At 45.4% G+C, this 20241-nt stretch overlaps 1 protein-coding gene across 1 annotated transcript in view; it reads left to right on the top strand.

Annotated features, from left to right (window-relative positions):
• LOC126159721 (glutamate receptor 1-like) overlaps positions 1-20241 on the top strand; it is a 182751-nt gene that overhangs the window by 78169 nt on the left and 84341 nt on the right. Inside the window, exon 4 of the mRNA XM_049916570.1 lies at positions 5514-5724. Within this exon, the coding sequence (XP_049772527.1) occupies positions 5514-5724 (211 nt within the window). The remainder of the gene's footprint in view (positions 1-5513; positions 5725-20241) is intronic.

Below are 20241 nucleotides of genomic sequence, written 5' to 3'. Positions count from 1 at the left end.
AGGACAGTCAAGTAAAATGTGGCGGACCGCAATCTGGACGCCACAAGCACTGCAGATTGGGGGGTCCTCCCGCCGGAGTAAAAAACCGTGCGTTAAGGGACTGTGCCCGATGCGGAGGCGAGTGAGGAGAACCTCATCCCGCCTGCATGACTGGTAGGACGTACGCCATGGCCGCGTGGTGGCCTTGACCAGACGCAGCTTATTTTCACCGACTGCCAGCCACTCCTCTTCCCATTGACACATAACACGAAAACGCAAAAGGGAGGTAACAGCATGGAGGGGGACGGCACATTCAAGAACGTGAGGGAGGGAACATGCACCTTTGGCAGCCACATCCGCCAGTTCGTTTCCCCTAATACCCACGTGCCCCGGCACCCAGCAGAAAGAAACCTCCTTCCCCTACCGTTGCAGGTGGAGAGGGCATCGTGGATGTTCTGGACGACCGTATCCGCTGCGTACAAGTGTTGCATGGTCTGAAGGGCACTCAGAGAGTCAGAACAGATGAGAAACTTAAGACTGGGAACACATCTCATCTGCTCCAATGCCCGCAAGATCGCAAACAATTCGGCATCAAAGATGGTAAACGCTGCAGGAAGCCGTAACTTGACGACTCGATCAGGGTAAACAACAGCAGAACCAACACAGTCCCCCTGTTTAGAGCCATCCGTAAATACTGGTACATGGTCGGCATACTGGTTTAAAATATCATAAAATAAGGAGGTAAAAACAAACGCAGGAGTGCAGCTCCTCCGGTACTCTGACAAGTCTAAAAGGACGCTGGGCCTCTGGAGCAACCAGGATGGCAGACGGGTAAAACCCTGGAGTTGGGGTGCCACACGCTCCACACCAAGGGACTCAAGCAAATGCTTGGCACGAATCCCAAATTGTCTCGTTGCTCTTGGGCGACTGGAAAAGAGACGTTCCATAGGCGGTCGGGCAACAGTAGCCTGATACCCTCATGGTGTACTGCGTCAAGAATCTTGAGATACGAAGGCCTCGCTGACCCATACACAGAGCATCCATAGTCAAGACGCGACCGGACGAAAGCCCTATAAAACTGCAGCAGACGCGCCCGATCTGCTGCGCAGGACCGATGGCTCAGACACTTCAAAATATTCAGTGTCTTCAGGGCACGCGCCTTGAGCTCTTTAAGGTGCGGCAACCACGACAACTTGGAATCAAAAGTGAGGCCCAGGAACCTCACAGTGTCCCTAAAAGGAAGAATGGTGCCCCTCAGACGCAATTCAGGGGAGGTAAAAGTACGTCGAGAACGATTTGTCTGCAGAAAAGGTAAAACCCGTCTTCGCAGTCCATGCCTCTAATCGCTTTATCGTAAGCTGCAGCTGCCGACTAGCAGTGACAAGACTGGAGGAAGAACAGAAAACAGCAAAATCGTCCAGAGTTACACTCCAATTTTATAGGAACGATGTTTGAGTTGTTGCAGAAAAAGACAGGAATTGGTGCATATAGGCGTCAACGTATGACTCTATTGGGATTTTTTTTTGTTCGTCTAATAATGTTCAGAGCGGTCGTACTTGGCCCGCCACGACATCCTCTCTTGTGACAACCTCTTCGTCTCATATTCTTATCTTTGTCTTTCCCCTATCGTTTTTACCTCTTGCTGCTCCACTTAGTACTTTGCAAATTATTCGCTGATCTCTTAATTCATTTCCTATCATACCGTCTTTTCTTCCAGTGTTTTCCATTTATTCCTTTTCTCATTATTTCTGCGAAGACTCTCCCAATTTTAAATCTTATTAGTCTACTTAATTTGCAACGTCTGTAACGAAACATCTGAAATGTATGTTATATTCTTTTGCAGTTTTCTCAGATACCATGATGTTTTTCCGAGCTGCAAGCTTTCAATTTCCAAAATTTGTTTCTGGAATTGAAGTAAATTTTTTATAGTGATACCACATTCCAACATAGCAGTCGCGGGAATCCTTATCGGTTTTGTTACTCATTGCAACATAAGCGCGCCAAGCGGCCAGCAACCTACACTTCTGAATACAATATAGGATGAGACTGAATAGTGTGGTGTATACTGGCCCGCCCGGTGGGCCGTGCGGTCCAACACAAGGCTTTCTGGGCGGGAAGGAGCGCCTGGTCCCCGGCACGAATCCGCCCGGCGGATTTGTGTCGAGGTCCGTTAAACCGGCCGGTCTGTGGATGGTTTTTAGACGGTTTCCATCCGCCTCGGCGAATGCGGGCTTGTTCCCCTTGTTCCGCCTCAGTTACACTATGTCGGCGATTGCTACGCAAAGGCGTTCACCACGTACGTGTACACCACCATTACTCTACCACGCTAACATGGGGGCTACACTCGTCTGGTACGAGACGTTCCCTGGGGGGTCCACCGGGGGCCGAAACGCACAATAACACTGGGTTAGGTGTGGGGCGGCGGAGGAGTGATGTGGACTACGGAAATCGTTGTGGGGTTGTGGACCACCGTGGCTGCGGTGGGACGGAGCCTCTCCGTCGTTTCTAGGTCCCCGGTTAACACACAATACAATACATACAATGGTTTATACTGATTTGTGACATAGTTTTTACGATATGGACGTACATAGTGGCATAAAAATCGATAATAACTAAAAAATATACCACAATTTTCTTTCTTTAGTTTCCTGAAGATCCTGCGAGGTATGAAACGGTACATTACAGAACAGTTCATTTACGATTCTCTTGTAACGCACAGCGAAGAGTGTCGATTTTTTTAAGAACAAAAAATAGCCATTATATAGCAGAAGACATGTCCTTTTGCAGAAAGAAGTCGTACATCTACCCAAAAACGGGAAGATATGTTCGCCACACTTCCAGACAAATCAGTAAATGCGCAAAGTGGGAACTTCTGTGGAATGCATACCTACATTATTTAACGTACCAAAGAAACCATCATACCTATAGCTAAAGGGAAAACCACACAGACGTGGTATTAAAACGTCAAAAGCAGTAAAACTCCCTTCCAATACAGAAGAAACCAATTCGAAAATTGTTGCTACATCTTAGCCACAAATGGCAAGAATCTTCCACACATTCCCTTTCGGCGCAAAAGTAAGCAAATTTACCAAAACATTCTTGCATTTGAAAGACAGTGAAGCGTAAGAATGGGCGAATCATTAGACTCCACACACAGTTTTTACGTGTCAAGTAAGGTGCCTATCACGACACACAACAACAAAGATATATGCTTCTGATGCATGTAATATGTGTTTATATTCTCTTGCTTTCAGCGGCGTGTGCACATATTCGTAAGTATTTCTTCAAGAAATAATTTTAGCTTATGTCACTGAATCAGTGAGATTCGTCTGTTTTTACATTCTTTCGCAATAATTCATATGTCTTGGTAATTTTATAATGTGTGGAACACATAATATAATAACTATTTCGTTAAATAAGTAGAAAAATAAATGAAAACAAACATCATGCTTACGACGCTGCTTTCTCACCGCTTGGAGCGCTAGTGTGACTCCAGCTGTCAAACGGTAACAACTCTCGTAGCAGAGAGTGTCGCGACTGTATATGTTAGACTGTGATGGTATTCTTAACTGACTTAGGAGTACCCTCTTTGCCTGTGCTAGTCTCCTTTTACATAGTCTTTGCACCACTTGTCGTGTGTTATTTTTCTTCATAGGTAATGAAATACCCTCACTTCCTTTATTAAGTGATCGCCATAGCTCTTTTTTAAATTTATTGCTAATCTAATTTTAGTTACTCCTCGTTACTTTCGTCTTTTCTGGTTTACTCTCAGCTCATATCTTTCACTCGGCAGGCTGTTCATTACTATATATCTTCCTGACCTCAGCTGAGAATACGAGTTTTATCAGGGACTTTAATCACTGATATGTTTAACATCGAATATTTCAACTTAGGGTAATGCTTCGTACGGAACTGATGGACGTCCGTGCAGCACTGTGTTCGAAAGACCGTCCATCAACCTTCATGCAGATCAATGTGTGACGTGTCACTAAGCCCAAGCCATTGTCCTTCTTTGATAGAGACCTGGCAGGCCTAGGGTTCAAGAGGATATGCTGTTGCATTCAATGTACCAGGGATGCACTATTTTAACATACTTCAAACTTTTTAATCCCAGTGCTGATAAATGGAAGAAAGGTTAAAGAAAAATCAACACATTTTATATGATTTGTCGACCTGTAAAAAGCGTTTGACAATGTCAAATGCTGCAATATGTTCGAAATCCTGAGAAAAATAGGGGCAAGCTATAGGGAAAGACGTATAATGTACAATATATACAAGAGCCAGGAGGGAAGAACAAGCGTGGAAGACCAAGAACGAAGCGCTCGAACTGGAAGGGCGTAAGCAGACAAGGATCTAATCTTTCACCCATACTGCCCAATATATACACCGAAGAAGCAAAGATGGAAATAAAAGAAAGGTTCAAGAGTGGAATTACAGGAATTAAAATTCAAGGTGAAAGGTTGTCAATGATAAGACTCGATAATGACATAGCTATCCTCGTTCAAAGCTAAGAAGAATTACGGGATCTGCTGAACGGAATGAGTACAGAATGTGGATTGAGAATGAATCGAAGATAGGCCAAAGTACCGAGAATTAGCGCAAATGAGAACAGCGAGGAACTTAACGTCAGGACTGGTGATCAAAAAGTAGATGAAGTTAAGGAATTATGCTACTTACGCTGCAAAATAACAGACGGATTGAGAACATAAGAAGCAGACAAGGGCTGGCCATGATAAGTTTACAAGTATCAAACGTAGGCCTTAATTTGAGGAAGAAATTTCTGAGAATATACTTTTGGAGCACAGCATTTTAGGGCAGTAAAACATGGAGTGTGGGAAAACCGTAACAGAAGAGAATCGAAGCATTTGAGACGTGGTGCTGCAGAAGAATGTGGGAAATCTGGTGGACTGATACTGTAAGCCATGAGGATTTTTTCCAGAGAATCGATGAGAAATCGAATATATGGAAAACACTGTCAAGACGAAAGGACATACTTCATTTTCAATGACCGGTTTCAGGCTAGCTGCTCATCTTCAGATCATATATTGCAGTTACAGAGTAACCTGTCAGTACAGAGTTCTGTACTGACAAGTTACTCTCTAACTGCAGTAGATGATCTAAAGATGGGCAGCTAGCCTGAAACCAGTCATTGAAAATAAAAAATAGCGATCAAAGACTGAAATGACATACTTTTATTTCAAGAACGATCGCGGGAATCCCATTAAGACAATCATGTCAAGTTTTGAAAGGACATCTGTTTATATATCATGGAATAACTTCCATAATACTAGAGGGAGCTGTGGAAGTTAAAAACTATAGAAAAAGAGAGAGATCGGAATATATCCAGCAAATAACTGAGGATGCAGGCTGCAAGTGCTCTCACATTTCAATATTTACCTGACAATAGGACACATGCCCTGAAACCAGGTTGTACTTTCGTTCTTAGAAATAAATAATTTTTACAATCAGAGCGGATTTTATCATTGATGTAAATATTATTGGTCTTGAGTGTAAAGACAGAGCTGCAATTTCAGGTGATACGCAGGGTGGCGGGCGGTACTCGACACTAGAGGACTGCTTCTTTCGTTCTTTGGGCCTGCTGGTGCTGCAGACACCCGACTTGGAGCGGCGCCACACACGTGTCGTGGGCCCCACGCGCCACGTGCTGTCCTGGCTGCTGATCGCCTACCTGCTCGTCACCGCCAGCTACGGCAGCGGACTCTCCTCCGTGCTCACCATACCCAGGTATCAACGTGCATTGTGTCGTGCCCCTCTGCGTTACGAGGTGCATTCAAGTTCTAAGGCCTCCGATTTTTTTTCTAATTACCTACTCACCCGAAATCGATGAAACTGGCGTTACTTCTCGACGTAATCGCCCTGCAGACGTACACATTTTTCACAACGCTGACGCCATGATTCCATGGCAGCGTCGAAGGTTTCTTTAGGAGTCTGTTTTGACCACTGGAAAATCGCTGAGGCAATAGCAGCACGGCTGGTGAATGTGCGGCCACGGAGAGTGTCTTTCATTGTTGGAAAAAGCCAAAAGTCACTAGGAGCCAGGTCAGGTGAGTAGGGAGCATGAGGAATCACTTCAAAGTTGTTATCACGAAGAAACTGTTGCGTAACGTTAGCTCGATGTGTGGGTGCATTGTCTTGCTGAAACAGCACACGCGCAGCCCTTCCCGGACGTTTTTGTTGCAGTGCAGGAAGGAATTTGTTCTTCAAAACATTTTCGTAGGATGCACCTGTTACCGTAGTGCCCTTTGGAACGCAATGGGTAAGGATTACGCCCTCGCTGTCCCAGAACATGGACACCAACATTTTTTCAGCACTGGCGGTTACCCGAAATTTTTTTGGTGGCGGTGAATCTGTGTGCTTCCATTGAGCTGACTGGCGCTATGTTTCTGGATTGAAAAATGGCATCCATGTCTCATTCATTGTCACAACCGACGAAAAGAAAGTCCCATTCATGCTGTCGTTGCGCGTCAACATTGCTTGGCAACATGCCACACGGGCAGCCATGTGGTCGTCCGTCAGCATTCGTGGCACCCACCTGGATGACACTTTTCGCATTTTCAGGTCGTCATGCAGGATTGTGTGCACAGAACCCACAGAAATGCCAACTCTGGAGGCGATCTGTTCTACAGTCATTCGGCGATCCCTCAAAACAATTCTCTCCACTTTCTCGATCATGTCGTCAGACCGGCTTGTGCGAGCCCGAGGTTGTTTCGGTTTGTTGTCACACGATGTTCTGCCTTCATTGAACTGTCGCACCCACGAACGCACTTTCGACACATGGATAACTCCATCACCACATGTCTCCTTCATCTGTCGATGAATTTCAATTGGTTTCACACCACGCAAATTCAGAAAACGAATGATTGCACGCTGTTCAAGTAAGGAAAACGTCGCCATTTTAAGTATTTAAAACAGTTCTCATTCTCGCCGCTGGCGGTAAAATTCCATCTGCCGTACGGTGCTGCCATCTCTGGGACGTATTGACAATGAACGCGGCCTCATTTTAAAACAGTGCGCATGTTTCTATCTCTTTCCAGTCCGGAGAAAAAAAAATCGGAGGCCTTAGAACTTGAATGCACCTCGTACAGTATGGAGCACAGGCTATGCATCTTCGATAGGTTTTCAACAGTAACAATTAGGAAAAGGTCGTCTGATTTGTAAGGGCAAATTTTCCTCTTGGCATAATGTACGACAGCTCTGAAAGTGTGATTTTGACTGTGGCTCGAACCCGGAGACTTACGCATTTGCTGGCAAGTTCCACTCACGACCCACCGCTACAATCCGTCAGTATATCATGGTATGAAAATGGGTCGTGATTCGTGATAGAATGCTCAGTCGAAGAGCACTAGCCCGCAAGAGACAACGGTCCCAGGTTTGATCCCTCACCCGGCACACGGTTTAAATCCGCAAGCAAGTTTCAAACCAGGGCACACAGCGCTTCAGAGGGAAAGTTAATTATGATAGATCTCTGTAAAAGTCGAGAAATTCAGGATGACGTCTATGCTACAGCAAGGTTTCGCGTAACATAGAGTGATGAGTGGAAGTGACTGGGTATTGTGGACGTACGTACGTTTCTTATCGAGAAACACAATTTATGAACAGCAGTCTTGCCACGACAGATCCAAAGAAATGACAAAATGTTCTATTCAAAATGTGCACGCTGGCCGCAGTGGTCTCGAGGTTCTAGGCGCTCAGTCTGGAACCGCGCGACTGCTACGGTCGCAGGTTCGAATCCTGCCTCGGGCATGGATGTGTGTGATGTCCTTAGGTTAGTTAGGTTTAATTAGTTCTAAGTTCTAGGGGACTGCTGACCACAGATGTTAAGTCCCATAGTGCTCAGAGCCATTTGCACCATTTTTGAACCAAAATGTGCACGGTAAAGACAAAACCTCAATAGACAGTGTTGAAATAATACAGTCGAACATTGTAAATTACAAAAAAAATAAAGAACCTATGCCTAATATGCAGAAACAACATACAAGACTTGCTAAGTAAATGCAGAATAATTAGAACAGATTTCATGAGTAGTGGAGGCCGCAGATTGAGATATATGTAAGAGTAATTAAAATTCGCATTGAATAAAAGAAAACCTTATTAGTGGAAGGTCAGTACTGAAAATACCTAAATAAAGCTGAATTAATATACGCTAGACCAAGCCATTGACTATGATAAATATAACATAATTAAGACTCACACTAATAAAACAGTCCCTTACGAGTAAAAGCTCAGTCGTAATCTATATTAATAAGGGTCTAACTCTGCTCATGGTCTTAGTTGCAGGTTGCCTCTCTAATGGCTTCTAGCGCTACCAAACACATTTGATTTTCAATATTTCGTATAGTTATTGACCTAATTTAAATACTTAAAATTCTTTCATAATCTGATTATTAAGAGGTGTAATCCTATGTTAAACGTTTAATACAGTATAGCAAGTATTACAATTAGAAACTGTCTATATATCATGCAACACAGTAACACACAGTGCGAAAATTACCCAGACTACGTTCGTCCTTTTGTATCCTGCCTGGATAGGCGGTGCGTGGGTCTGCTCCTGTGAACTGCTTCTGTAATATAGGCCGAGAGTGAAGGAAGCGAGTAGGAGCAGGAGAGGTGAAGCACTTTACTGAACTGAACGTAACTAACACAAAGTCTCAGTAGCAAGCTAGCCCACCCGGTAGAAGGAGCGATGTTTCCAAGCTGCCTGCTCTTGATGAAAAGGGTGAAATCAAGAGGCCACTCCCTGAGCTCCACAGCGTCGGCCAGAGGGCGCTGTGGTCGGCGTAGTCAGTCTTCTCTCGCAGTGCCAACTTACGAAAGCGTGCAACTACGTTGTGGCGTCGTAACTATCGGCGCCACACGTCCAGTATTTGAGAACGAGAGAACAGCGCCTTCGAACAAACTTTACACATAACTTCAAACCTTTTCGAAACTTTGTCTCACTAACACCAGCCACTAAATGATAAAAGCGAAGAGGTTTTTTATTATAATGCATTTTAGGTTTTCCACCAGCAAAACTTCACCTTCATGCATGACGTTTTAATTTATTACCTCTTTACTGTTAACTCTACTGGAAATGTACGCTACTGGCCATTTAAATTGCTACACCACGAAGATGACGTGCTACAGACGCGAAAATTAACCGATAGATTTCTCATACACAAACAGCATTTGAAACGTTGTTGTGATGCCTCGTGTAAGGAGGAGAAATGCGTACCATCACGTTTCCGACTTTGATATAGGTCGGATTGTAGCCTATCGCGATTGCGGTTTATCGTATCGCGACATTGCTGCTCACGTAGGTCGAGATCCAATGACTGTTTGCAGAATATGGAATCGATGGGTTCAGGAGGGAAATACGGAACGCCGTGCTGGAACCCAACGGCCTCGTATCACTAGTAGTCGAGATGACAGGCCTCTTATCTGCATGGCTGTAACGGATCGTGCAGCCACGTCTCAATCCCTGAGTCAACAGATGGGGACGTTTGCAAGACAACAACCATCTACACGAACACTTCGACGATGTTTGCAGCAGCATGGACTATCAGCTCGGAGACCATGGCTGCAGTTACCCTTGACGCTGTATCACAGGCAGGAGCTCCTGCGACGGTGTACTCAACGACGAACCTGGGTTCACGAATAGCAAAACGTCATTTTTTCGGATGAATCCAGGTTCTGTTTACAGCATCATGATGGTCGCATCCATTTTTGGCTACATCGCGATGAACGCACATTGGAAGTGTGTATTCGTCATCGCCATACTGGCGTATCACTCGGCGTGATGGTATGGGGTGCCATTGGTTACACGTCTCGTCCCCTCTTGTTCGCATTGACGGAACTCTGAAGAGTGGACGTTACGTTTCAGATGTGTTACGACCCGTGGCTCTACCCTTCATTCGATCCCTGCAAAACCCTACATTTCAGCAGGATAATGCACGACCGCATGTTGCAGGTCCTATATGGGCCTTTCTGGATACAGAAAATGTTCGACTGCTGCCCTGGCCAGCACATTCTCCAGATTTCTCATCAAGTGAAAACGTCTGGTCAATGGTGGCCGAGCAACTGGATCGTCAGAATTCGTCAGTCATTACTCTTGATGAACTGTGGTATCGTGTAGAAGCTGCATGGGCAGCTGTAACTGTACACTCCATCTAAGCTCTGTTTGACTCAATGCCCAGGCGTATCAAGGCCTTTATTGCGGCCAGAGGTGGTTGCTCTGGATACTGATTTCTCAGGATCTAAACACCCAAATTGCGTGAAAATGTAATCACGCCAGTTCTAGTATAATATATTTGTCGATTGAGTACCCGTTTATGATCTGTATTTCTTCTTGGTGTTGCAGTTTTAATGGCCAGTAGTGTATTTTTCAGGCACTATCCACAAAAACTACTGAATATACCTGGAAAATTTATCAGTGTAAGCCACGTAGTTCAAGAGATATGTTGTCATAAAGATTCATATGCTATTAGAGATGGGCAAAACTGTTCTTTTCAGAGATTGGATCAGAACTGTTCACTCCCTGAAATGAATTAGCTCTTTTTCATGACTCACCACTCATTTACAATATAAAATAAATGGAAGGCACATTGCCCTTTAAACTTGGTTTATTCCAGTACTATACCTGTATTTTGATCTTATTTGATCCTATTTTGAAGTAACACAGATAATGAGTAAGAATTTTGTATTGTTTATTGAAATTTCCACGATATGACAAAGTTTTTGATTATTGATTTATTTTGCACTATCGTGGTTTTTTGGGTGATCGGAAAATGTTGTAACTTGAGATTTACATTAACAATATATTTGGCTATAACGTATTAAAATTTCATTAACCTCATACAAATACATCGCAAGCCATATATTTTTAAAGTGAACGTTTCCTTTCGAAGACGACTAAAATCGCAAAATCCGTACCAGAATAAGAAAAAAAAAATATAAATTTGACTGTAAAACGAAACTGCTGCATATAGCCTTACGCAGAATAAAACAAGGAAAATATTGGTGTATCACATTTTGCGATACGTTTATCGGTTCGCTCGTAATTAAAGCGTAAATTCGAGTGTCTATAATAAAAATCCTATAGTAAGAGGAGTCATCAGGAACCTAATCTAATCAGTTTAAACAAATAAAAATAAAATAAAAACAATTGATGTATACATAACATAATAATGTAATATACATAGCGGCATTACTACGAAGAACAATATCCAGTGGGGACGAACTCCGATGCAGAGGCGCTGAGTCGAGCAGGTCGAGCCGCGAGCTGTATTACTGCGTGAGCTGAGACAGCAGAGACCACAATGACACCTGAGTCGCTTTGCTCGACGCTCTGGCTAGAGTCGAGACGGTGGGGCGAGCGTTGAGCGGGCGAGTTCCGAGGGAGGGTGTAGCGGTGAACTCACCCGCTCCGAGACAAATAGTTCATTCCCTTGCGAGCGGGTTTTTGCAAGTAGTTCCTATGTTATCCGCTAGGTGGCTCTCTGTCCTGTTGCTCGCATCAACTGCCCAGAGGGCAGGACGTGCGACTGAAACGATCGCCGACAGAGTGCGATGCGAAGTTACGCTGCGCCAGACGCTGCGCGGCAGACGACGCACAGAGACGCCACGGCATATGTGAAACACAAAATCCAATGGGGCACTGCACAATGCAGGCAGCCAAGGTAGAAGCAGGGCAGAGGCCGGCGCTGGCTGTGTTGTGTGGCGTGCACTGTGCTGTGACCAGCAGAGGCGCTGCTGATATGCTCCGTCTCTCTCTCTCTCTCTCTCTCTCTCTCTCTCTCTGCCGTGGGAAACGTTTGGAGCTACCGTTCTTTTTTTCTGAATCGCTGATTGTTCACTCCTTTGAAAGATTGAACTCTATGAATTAGTTCAAGAGCGGATCCCCCATCTCTATATGCTATTGCTTAACACCACAAGTTACCCAGACAAATTATCACAACAGCGTCGAATAATGAGAGCACTTAGCAACTCTCCACAAACTGTAAACATAATTTCAAGCATTCATAAACTTTATTTGGATTTCATTCCCAATGTCAAATAAAGTGGCGAAAACAAAAATCGCAAACCACAAAATAATTTACGAACAGCTTGTCCTTCTTTGTATAGTACGCGCTTACCGTCTGAGGACTTTTGATACAGCTGCTTCTCTTTTTCTTCAAATCCTTTAATTTTCCTACAGGTGGCCTCTGTTTCTTCTACTGTCAAGTGCCTCTACGACCTTGTATTTCTCGACTAACGATTCCTACTTTGCTGTTCTGCACATTGGTCAGTCTCATATTATGGACATCTGTGTTTCCTTTCACCCTCTTCATTTGATGCATTCTTACGTAGTTTCTCCTTTTTCTGAATTAAATGTAGCATCTCTTGTGACATCCCAGGATTTCTATTGGGCATTGTCTTTTTACTATTTTGATCGTCATGTGTCTACAACTACATTCGTCTTTTACTGTTTTCGCAGTTTCTGCTGTCTATGAAATCCTTAACCAGTTATTTTTCCTGTTTTATCTGGATTTGTAATACGACTAATTGAGAAACCCTACGTTGCCTAGGTGTGTGTTTATTTCAATATCTTATTAGTCCATCTCCTCTTCCCTTCTCTCCCTGGCCACCTCCTCCACACCTAATCTCTCCCCACCTCCTTCTGTCACTCTCCTGTCCACATACTGTCCTCCACATCTAATTCCATTTCCCCCCACCCCCCTCTGTATCTCAGTCTCCTCCTCTCTACTCCCTCTGTCTATCTCTTCCTCCTCCAATTTTTGAATACCTCCTCCATTCCACACGCTACTTGTCCATCTCCTTGTTCTGCCATTTCTTTCTATGTTATCACACTCACCCGCAATAGGAGGCTGGTGATTTATAACCGTACGGTTTTTTTCTTTCCAGACTGTAACTATTAAGTGTACCAAATTTGACAGAAATCGTTCCACAGATTTAGGATGAACTTTTCAGCCGTGGCTTTGGCCGCATGGGCACATGTCAAATATACACTCCTGGAAATTGAAATAAGAACACCGTGAATTCATTGTCCCAGGAAGGGGAAACTTTATTGACACATTCCTGGGGTCAGATACATCACATCATCACACTGACAGAACCACAGGCACATAGACACAGGCAACAGAGCATGCACAATGTCGGCACTAGTACAGTGTATATCCACCTTTCGCAGCAATGCTGGCTGCTATTCTCCCATGGAGACGATCGTAGAGATGCTGGATGTAGTCCTGTGGAACGGCTTGCCATGCCATTTCCACCTGGCGCCTCAGTTGGACCAGCGTTCGTGCTGGACGTGCAGACCGCGTGAGACGACGCTTCATCCAGTCCCAAACATGCTCAATGGGGGACAGATCCGGAGATCTTGCTGGCCAGGGTAGTTGACTTACACCTTCTAGAGCACGTTGGGTGGCACGGGATACATGCGGACGTGCATTGTCCTGTTGGAACAGCAAGTTCCCTTGCCGGTCTAGGAATGGTAGAACGATGGGTTCGATGACGGTTTGGATGTACCGTGCACTATTCAGTGTCCCCTCGACGATCACCAGTGGTGTACGGCCAGTGTAGGAGATCGCTCCCCACACCATGATGCCGGGTGTTGGCCCTGTGTGCCTCGGTCGTATGCAGTCCTGATTGTGGCGCTCACCTGCACGGCGCCAAACACGCATACGACCATCATTGGCACCAAGGCAGAAGCGACTCGCATCGCTGAAGACGACACGTCTCCATTCGTCCCTCCATTCACGCCTGTCGCGACACCACTGGAGGCGGGCTGCACGATGTTGGGGCGTGAGCGGAAGACGGCCTAACGGTGTGCGGGACCGTAGCCCAGCTTCATGGAGACGGTTGCGAATGGTCCTCGCCGATACCCCAGGAGCAACGGTGTCCCTAATTTGCTGGGAAGTGGCGGTGCGGTCCCCTACGGCACTGCGTAGGATCCTACGGTCTTGGCGTGCATGCGTGCGTCGCTGCGGTCCGGTCCCAGGTCGACGGGCACGTGCACCTTCCGCCGACCACTGGCGACAACATCGATGTACTGTGGAGACCTCACGCCCCACGTGTTGAGCAATTCGGCGGTACGTCCACCCGGCCTCCCGCATGCCCACTATACGCCCTCGCTCAAAGTCCGTCAACTGCACATACGTTTCACGTCCACGCTGTCGCGGCATGCTACCAGTGTTAAAGACTGCGATGGAGCTCCGTATGCCACGGCAAACTGGCTGACACTGACGGCGGCGGTGCACAAATGCTGCGCAGCTAGCGCCATTCGACGGCCAACACCGCGGTTCCTGGTGTGTCCGCTGTGCCGTGCGTGTGATCATTGCTTGTACAGCCCTCTCGCAGTGTCCGGAGCAAGTATGGTGGGTCTGACACACCGTTGTCAATGTGTTCTTTTTTCCATTTCCAGGAGTGTATTTCAAACATATATAACATACACTGAAGTGACTAAGGTCATGGTATACCTCCTAATATCGTGTCGGATCTAGTTTTGACTGGCGTAATGCAGCAGCTTGTTGACTCCATAACTGTTCAGAACTTTGGAAGTCCCTTGCAGGAATCTTGAACCCATGCTGCCTCTGCAGTCGTCCATAATTACAAAAGGGTTGTCGGTGCAGGATTTTGTGCACGAACTGATCACTCGATTATGTACTATAAATGTTCGATTTGATTCAATTCTGGCCATCTGGGTCGCAAATCGTTTGCTCGAATTGTCCCAAATATTCTTCAAACCAATCGGTAACAATTGTGGCCCGGTGACATCATACTTTTGGAACATGAAGTCCGTGAATGGCTGCAATTCGACTCCAAGCAGCCATCATTTCTATTCAGTGATCGGTTCAGTTGGATCAGATGACCGAGTGTATTCCATGTAATCATGGTCAATACCATTATGGAGCCACCACCACCATACACAGTGCCTTGTGGACAACTTGAGTCTATGGCTTCGTCAGGTCTGCCTCACACTCAAACGCTACCATCAGCTCTTACCACCTGAAATCGGGACCCATCTAACCAGGCCACGGTTTTCCAGTCGTGTAGGGCCCGATCGACATAGTCACGAGCCAGGAGCGGCGCTGTAGGTTATGTGCTGTTAGCAAAGGCACTCGCGAAGATCATGTGCTGCCATGGCCCATTAACACCAGATTCCCTCGCTCTGTCCTAACGGATTCATTCGTCATACGCCCCATAATGATTTATGTCGTATTTTGCGCAGAGCTGCTTGTCTGTTAGCAATGACAACTCTACGCAAACGCCATTGCTCTCGGTCGTTGAAGTGAATTCCATCCACTCCACTGCGTTGTCCGTGGTGAGAGGTAATGCCTGAAATTTGGCATTCTCGGCACACTCTTGAAACTATGGATTTGGAATACAGGATTCCTTAATGGTTTTCCGAAAAGCAATGTCCCATGCGTCTAGCTCCAACTACCATTACGCGTTCACAGTCTGGTAATTCCTGTTGTGCCTCCATAATCACGCTGGATATCTTTTGACATGAATCACCAGAATACAAATGACAGCTCCGCTAATGTACTTCCCTCTTATACCTTGTGTACGCTATACTACCGTCATCTCCTTAAGTACATGTAGCTATCCCATGATTCTTCTCAGCTCGGTGTATTTCAAGCGTATTTCTACACATGTTTCACCTCTATCTCCAGCGAATTTCACCCTGAATTTTTTTTTTCTATCCAGTACAATGTCTATGAAGTCATGTCTCCTGGGTTGTGTGTCATACGTTGATACAAGTTTGTAGATACATTCATCGGCATTCTGTATATAGTCAGCAAAACGTATTTCGAATAGAGTTAGTAGCAAAGACGTGAGAAATTGTCACCGCTATGCATGATGCGGCAGTTTTTCACGCAAATCAGTGTTTATGCCGTCATCTATCCTGAACCCTGTGGTACAATGATATACTTTTCTAGGTACATTCAGCAGCATATGTGGATGCTGTCGGCGAAATATGGTGTGAATACAGCTAATAGCAAAGAAGTAATAAAATATAACGTCATCCATGATATGGGAGTTTTTCAGCCATGTCAGTAGATGACGCATTATCTCCTGAACTATGTGTCGTAAAATGATAAATTTTTGTAACTATATTCAGCGGTATCTGGCGGTACTTTCTAAGAAATGTGTTGCAAAATCGAAATAATGGCAAAGAAGTAATGAGTTAAAACTTAATGCATGATGCGACAGTTCTTTCTGTCATCTCAGTATTTGTCGTATCTCATTATGACGAAACGTAGCTTCAAGATGGGGCAGCTGAGCTGGCGAAGTCTGTGTCGGAAACGACATGTGCCCTGTGTACCAAGGTACGAAGTACCCCTTCACTCTAAGCTGGATGGTGATACCTATTAGCCTGTAAACACAAGTCAGTGTGAGTATGTTTCCTGTAAACTGCATATCCCAGTGGTCCATCATCCTTACTCCTAACAAAAAAACGTCAAGAAAGCGAAGGCAACCTTCCTCTTCCACCTCCATCGTAAAACGAATGTTTGGGTGCATGGAGTTCAGATGTTCTAGAAAGACATTAAAAATCTCCCTACCATGAGGCCAAATAACAAAGGTATCATCAACATAACTAAGGAAACAGGTGGGTTTGGACGGCGCCGATTCCAATGCACATTCTTCGAAGTCTTCCATAAACAAATTTGTGATCACAGGAGACAACGGACTAACCATCGCAAATCCATCTGTCTGCTCGTATACTGGTCACTAAATAAAAAGTAGGTGGATGTTAAGACATGCTAAAAGAGATTAACCGCAACGAATCAGACAGAGGAACACGAGTGAAGACAGAGTCTACATCAAAACTTACTAAAATATCCGAGTCATTCAACCGCAGTCGCCCCAAACGACGTAAGAAATGAACTGAGTTCCTGTTATGATGTTCACACCGACCAATTTGTGTACTCAACAGAGAAGAAAGATTATTGGCTACATGATACGTTGGTGCGCCGATATTACTCACTATAGGACGGAAAGGAATCCCTTCCTTGTGTACCTTCCGAAGGCAGTTGGCCTTGAAAATGGCGGGGTGTGCTCCCGCCGAAATATCGGCGGTCGTTGTTAGTACTAACTGGCTGAATTCGCGTAAATTGTTTGAAAGTTGTATAGGCCAGGAGAAACTCGGTCTCACATTGTTTACCTCTACGGAGAGGAAATGTACCGGTGTTTTCTAAAGCTGGATAAACTTCGTAGCTGTGGAGTTAGACAGCAATGTGCTTTGTCGTTTTTATTCAAGCGTCGTGATGATAATTATGTCCCAACATTTGCAAGGATGTACACCATATCCATCCTCCTGGTGCCAATCGCAACAAGCAACGTGCTCGCTTGGCGCTTGTACGTGAAAGGATTCGTTTTACTCGTCGAAGTTTGGAATTCCCAAGAATTGTTTCGTTTCCATTTAATGCTTTCTTCGAAATGGTCTGATTTCACTTGACATTGCCGGGGCGGTGCCTCATGGACTCAAGCAGACTGGGAATACAATTCTCTGTTACTGCCCTTCATTTGGCAAAGTTTGAACGTTTTCATCGCTCGGAGTCAGATATTATATCTCGACGTTCTGTGATAAATCTCACAGAGAAATCTTTTGGCGACGCAACCTTATCCCTGCTTGGGAAGGGTTTAAATTTTGCACCCACACAGAAGAGTTCGCCGGTAGTTGATTTTATTAGTTCAATTGAACACGCAGTTTGCAAACTACCCCCTCACGCTGCAGAAGGGGTTAGAAAGGATGCATGCCGTGTGTTGACTAGGACGCGTCCACCCAAGAGTAATGTAACAGAAGCAGAGAGGGCTGCTTTACGCTCTCTCAAAGTGGATCCTGATATTGTTATTTTACCTGCGGACAAGGTCAATGCCATCGTTGTTTTAAACGAACAGTATATGTACAAAAGATGCAAAGTTTATTATCTCACTCAGCGTATCGCAGAGTCGATGCTGACCCCACAAAAAGAGTTGAGTGAAAGACTAACAGGCTCCTGAAGTAAAGTGGTTTGTCGCAGAACTCTATCAGGAGTCTTAACACCTATAGTGCTCTCCCCCCTAGGTTATACGGCCTTCAGAAGGTACACAAGGAAGGGCTTCTTTTCCGTCCTATAGAAAGTAATATCGGTGCGCCAACATATCGTGTAGCCAAGCACCTTTCTTCTCTGTTGAGTCCACAAATTGGTCGGTGTGAACATCATAACAGCAACTCAGCTCATTTCTTACGTCGTTTGGGGCGACTGCGGTTGAATGACTCTGATATTTTAGTAAGTTTTGATGTGGTCTCTCTCTTCACTCGTGTGTCTCTGTCTGATTCGTAGCGGATAATTGAGGTTAGGTTTGGTGCCGAAATAACTAATCTCTTTCGGCATGTGTTGACGTCCACCTACTTTTTATTCAGTGACCAGTATACGAACAGACAGATGGAGTTGCGATGGGTAGTCTGTTGTCTCCTGTGATCGCAAATTTGTGTATGAAATACTTCGAGGAACGTGCATTGGAATCGGTGCCTTAGAAACACACCTGTTTTTTTCGATATATTGATGACACGTTTGTTGCTTCGCCTCATGGTAGGGAGAATTTGAAGGACTTTCTAGAACATCTGAACTCCATCCACCGGACCATTCGTTTTACGATGGAGGTGGGAGAGGATGATTGCGTTCCCTTTCTTGACGTTTTGGTTAGGAGTAAGGATGATGGACCACTGGCACATGCAGTTTACAGGAAACGTACTCACACTGACTTGTGTTTACAGGCTAATAAGTATCACCATCCAGCTTAGAGTGAAGGGGTACTTCGTACCTTGGTACACAGGGCACATGTCGTTTCCGACACTGAGACTTTGCCAGCTCAGCTGCCTTATCTTGAAGCTACGTTTCGTCATAATGGTTATAGTGACAGGCATTGGTGACTGTGCATTGGGTGACTGATGATAATACAGAGTCGACTCCTAAGTCTACTGCCTTTTTTGCCTTACGTAGGAACCACTTCCAACTAGGTCGGTTGTATTTTGCGGAAGTACGAGGTGAAATCTCTTCTCTGACCTCAATCTAAAATCATAGTGCTTTTGGGTTCCTTTAAGGATGAACTTGGTTTGCGAAAGGCGGGTGTATATCGCATTCCTTGTAGCTGTGGCATGGTATATATTGGTCAAACTATCAGGACCATGGAGGACCGATGTACTGAGCACAGCGGCACACACGATTACAGCAGCCAAGTAGGTCTCCAATTGTCGAAGATTGCTTGGATACTGGTCACCCTATGTTATACAACAAAACCGAGATATTGGTATGCACATCCAGCTATTGGGGCAGTGTTAGTAAGGAGGCAGTAGAGATTAAATTAGCGAGCAACCATATAAACAGATGGTAGAGCACTTGCCCGCGAAAGGCAAGGGTCCCGAGTTCGAGTCTCGGTCGGGCACACAGTTTTAATCTGCCAGGAAGTTTCATGTCAGTGCACACTCCGCTGCAGAGTCAAAATCTCATTCTGGAAACGTCCCCCAGACTGTGGCTAAGCCATGTCTCCGCAATATCCTTTCTTTCAGGAGTGCTAGTTCTGCACGGTTCGCAGGAGAGCTTCTGTAAAGTTTGGAAGGTAGGAGACGAGATACTGGCAGAACTAAAGCTGTGAGTACCGGGCCTGAGTCGTGCTTCGGTAGCTCAGATGGTAGAGCACTTGCCCGCGAAAGGCAAAGGTCCCGAGTTCGAGTCGCGGTCGGGCACACTGTTTTAATCTGCCAGGAAGTTTCATGTCAGCGCACACTCCGCTGCAGAGTCAAAATCTCATTCTGGAAACGTCCCCCAGACTGTGGCTAAGCCATGTCTCCGCAATATCCTTTCTTTCAGGAGTGCTAGTTCTGCACGGTTCGCAGGAGAGCTTCTGTAAAGTTTGGAAGGTAGGAGACGAGATACTGGCAGAACTAAAGCTGTGAGTACCGGGCCTGAGTCGTGCTTCGGTAGCTCAGATGGTAGAGCACTTGCCCGCGAAAGGCAAGGGTCCCGAGTTCGAGTCTCGGTCGGGCACACAGTTTTAATCTGCCAGGAAGTTTCATATAAACAGGGATGGAGGTTTTTGTTTAAACTCTGGAATCCTGCTCTCTCCTTTGTCAAAAAACATAGGGACAGTGTCAACGTTACCTCCACACCTGCTAGATCGTAGTCTCACTGTCGACATCTCTTACGTTAGTCATCTCTGGTGGCACTAGTGTCCAGTGTGCGTGTTATCTTTCCTGCAATGGTCCGAGAACCGAGGTTT

This window comes from Schistocerca cancellata, chromosome 2 (genome assembly GCF_023864275.1).
Source record: "Schistocerca cancellata isolate TAMUIC-IGC-003103 chromosome 2, iqSchCanc2.1, whole genome shotgun sequence".
Classification (NCBI taxonomy): domain Eukaryota; kingdom Metazoa; phylum Arthropoda; class Insecta; order Orthoptera; family Acrididae; genus Schistocerca; species Schistocerca cancellata.
This window is presented reverse-complemented; position numbering and strand designations above follow the sequence as displayed.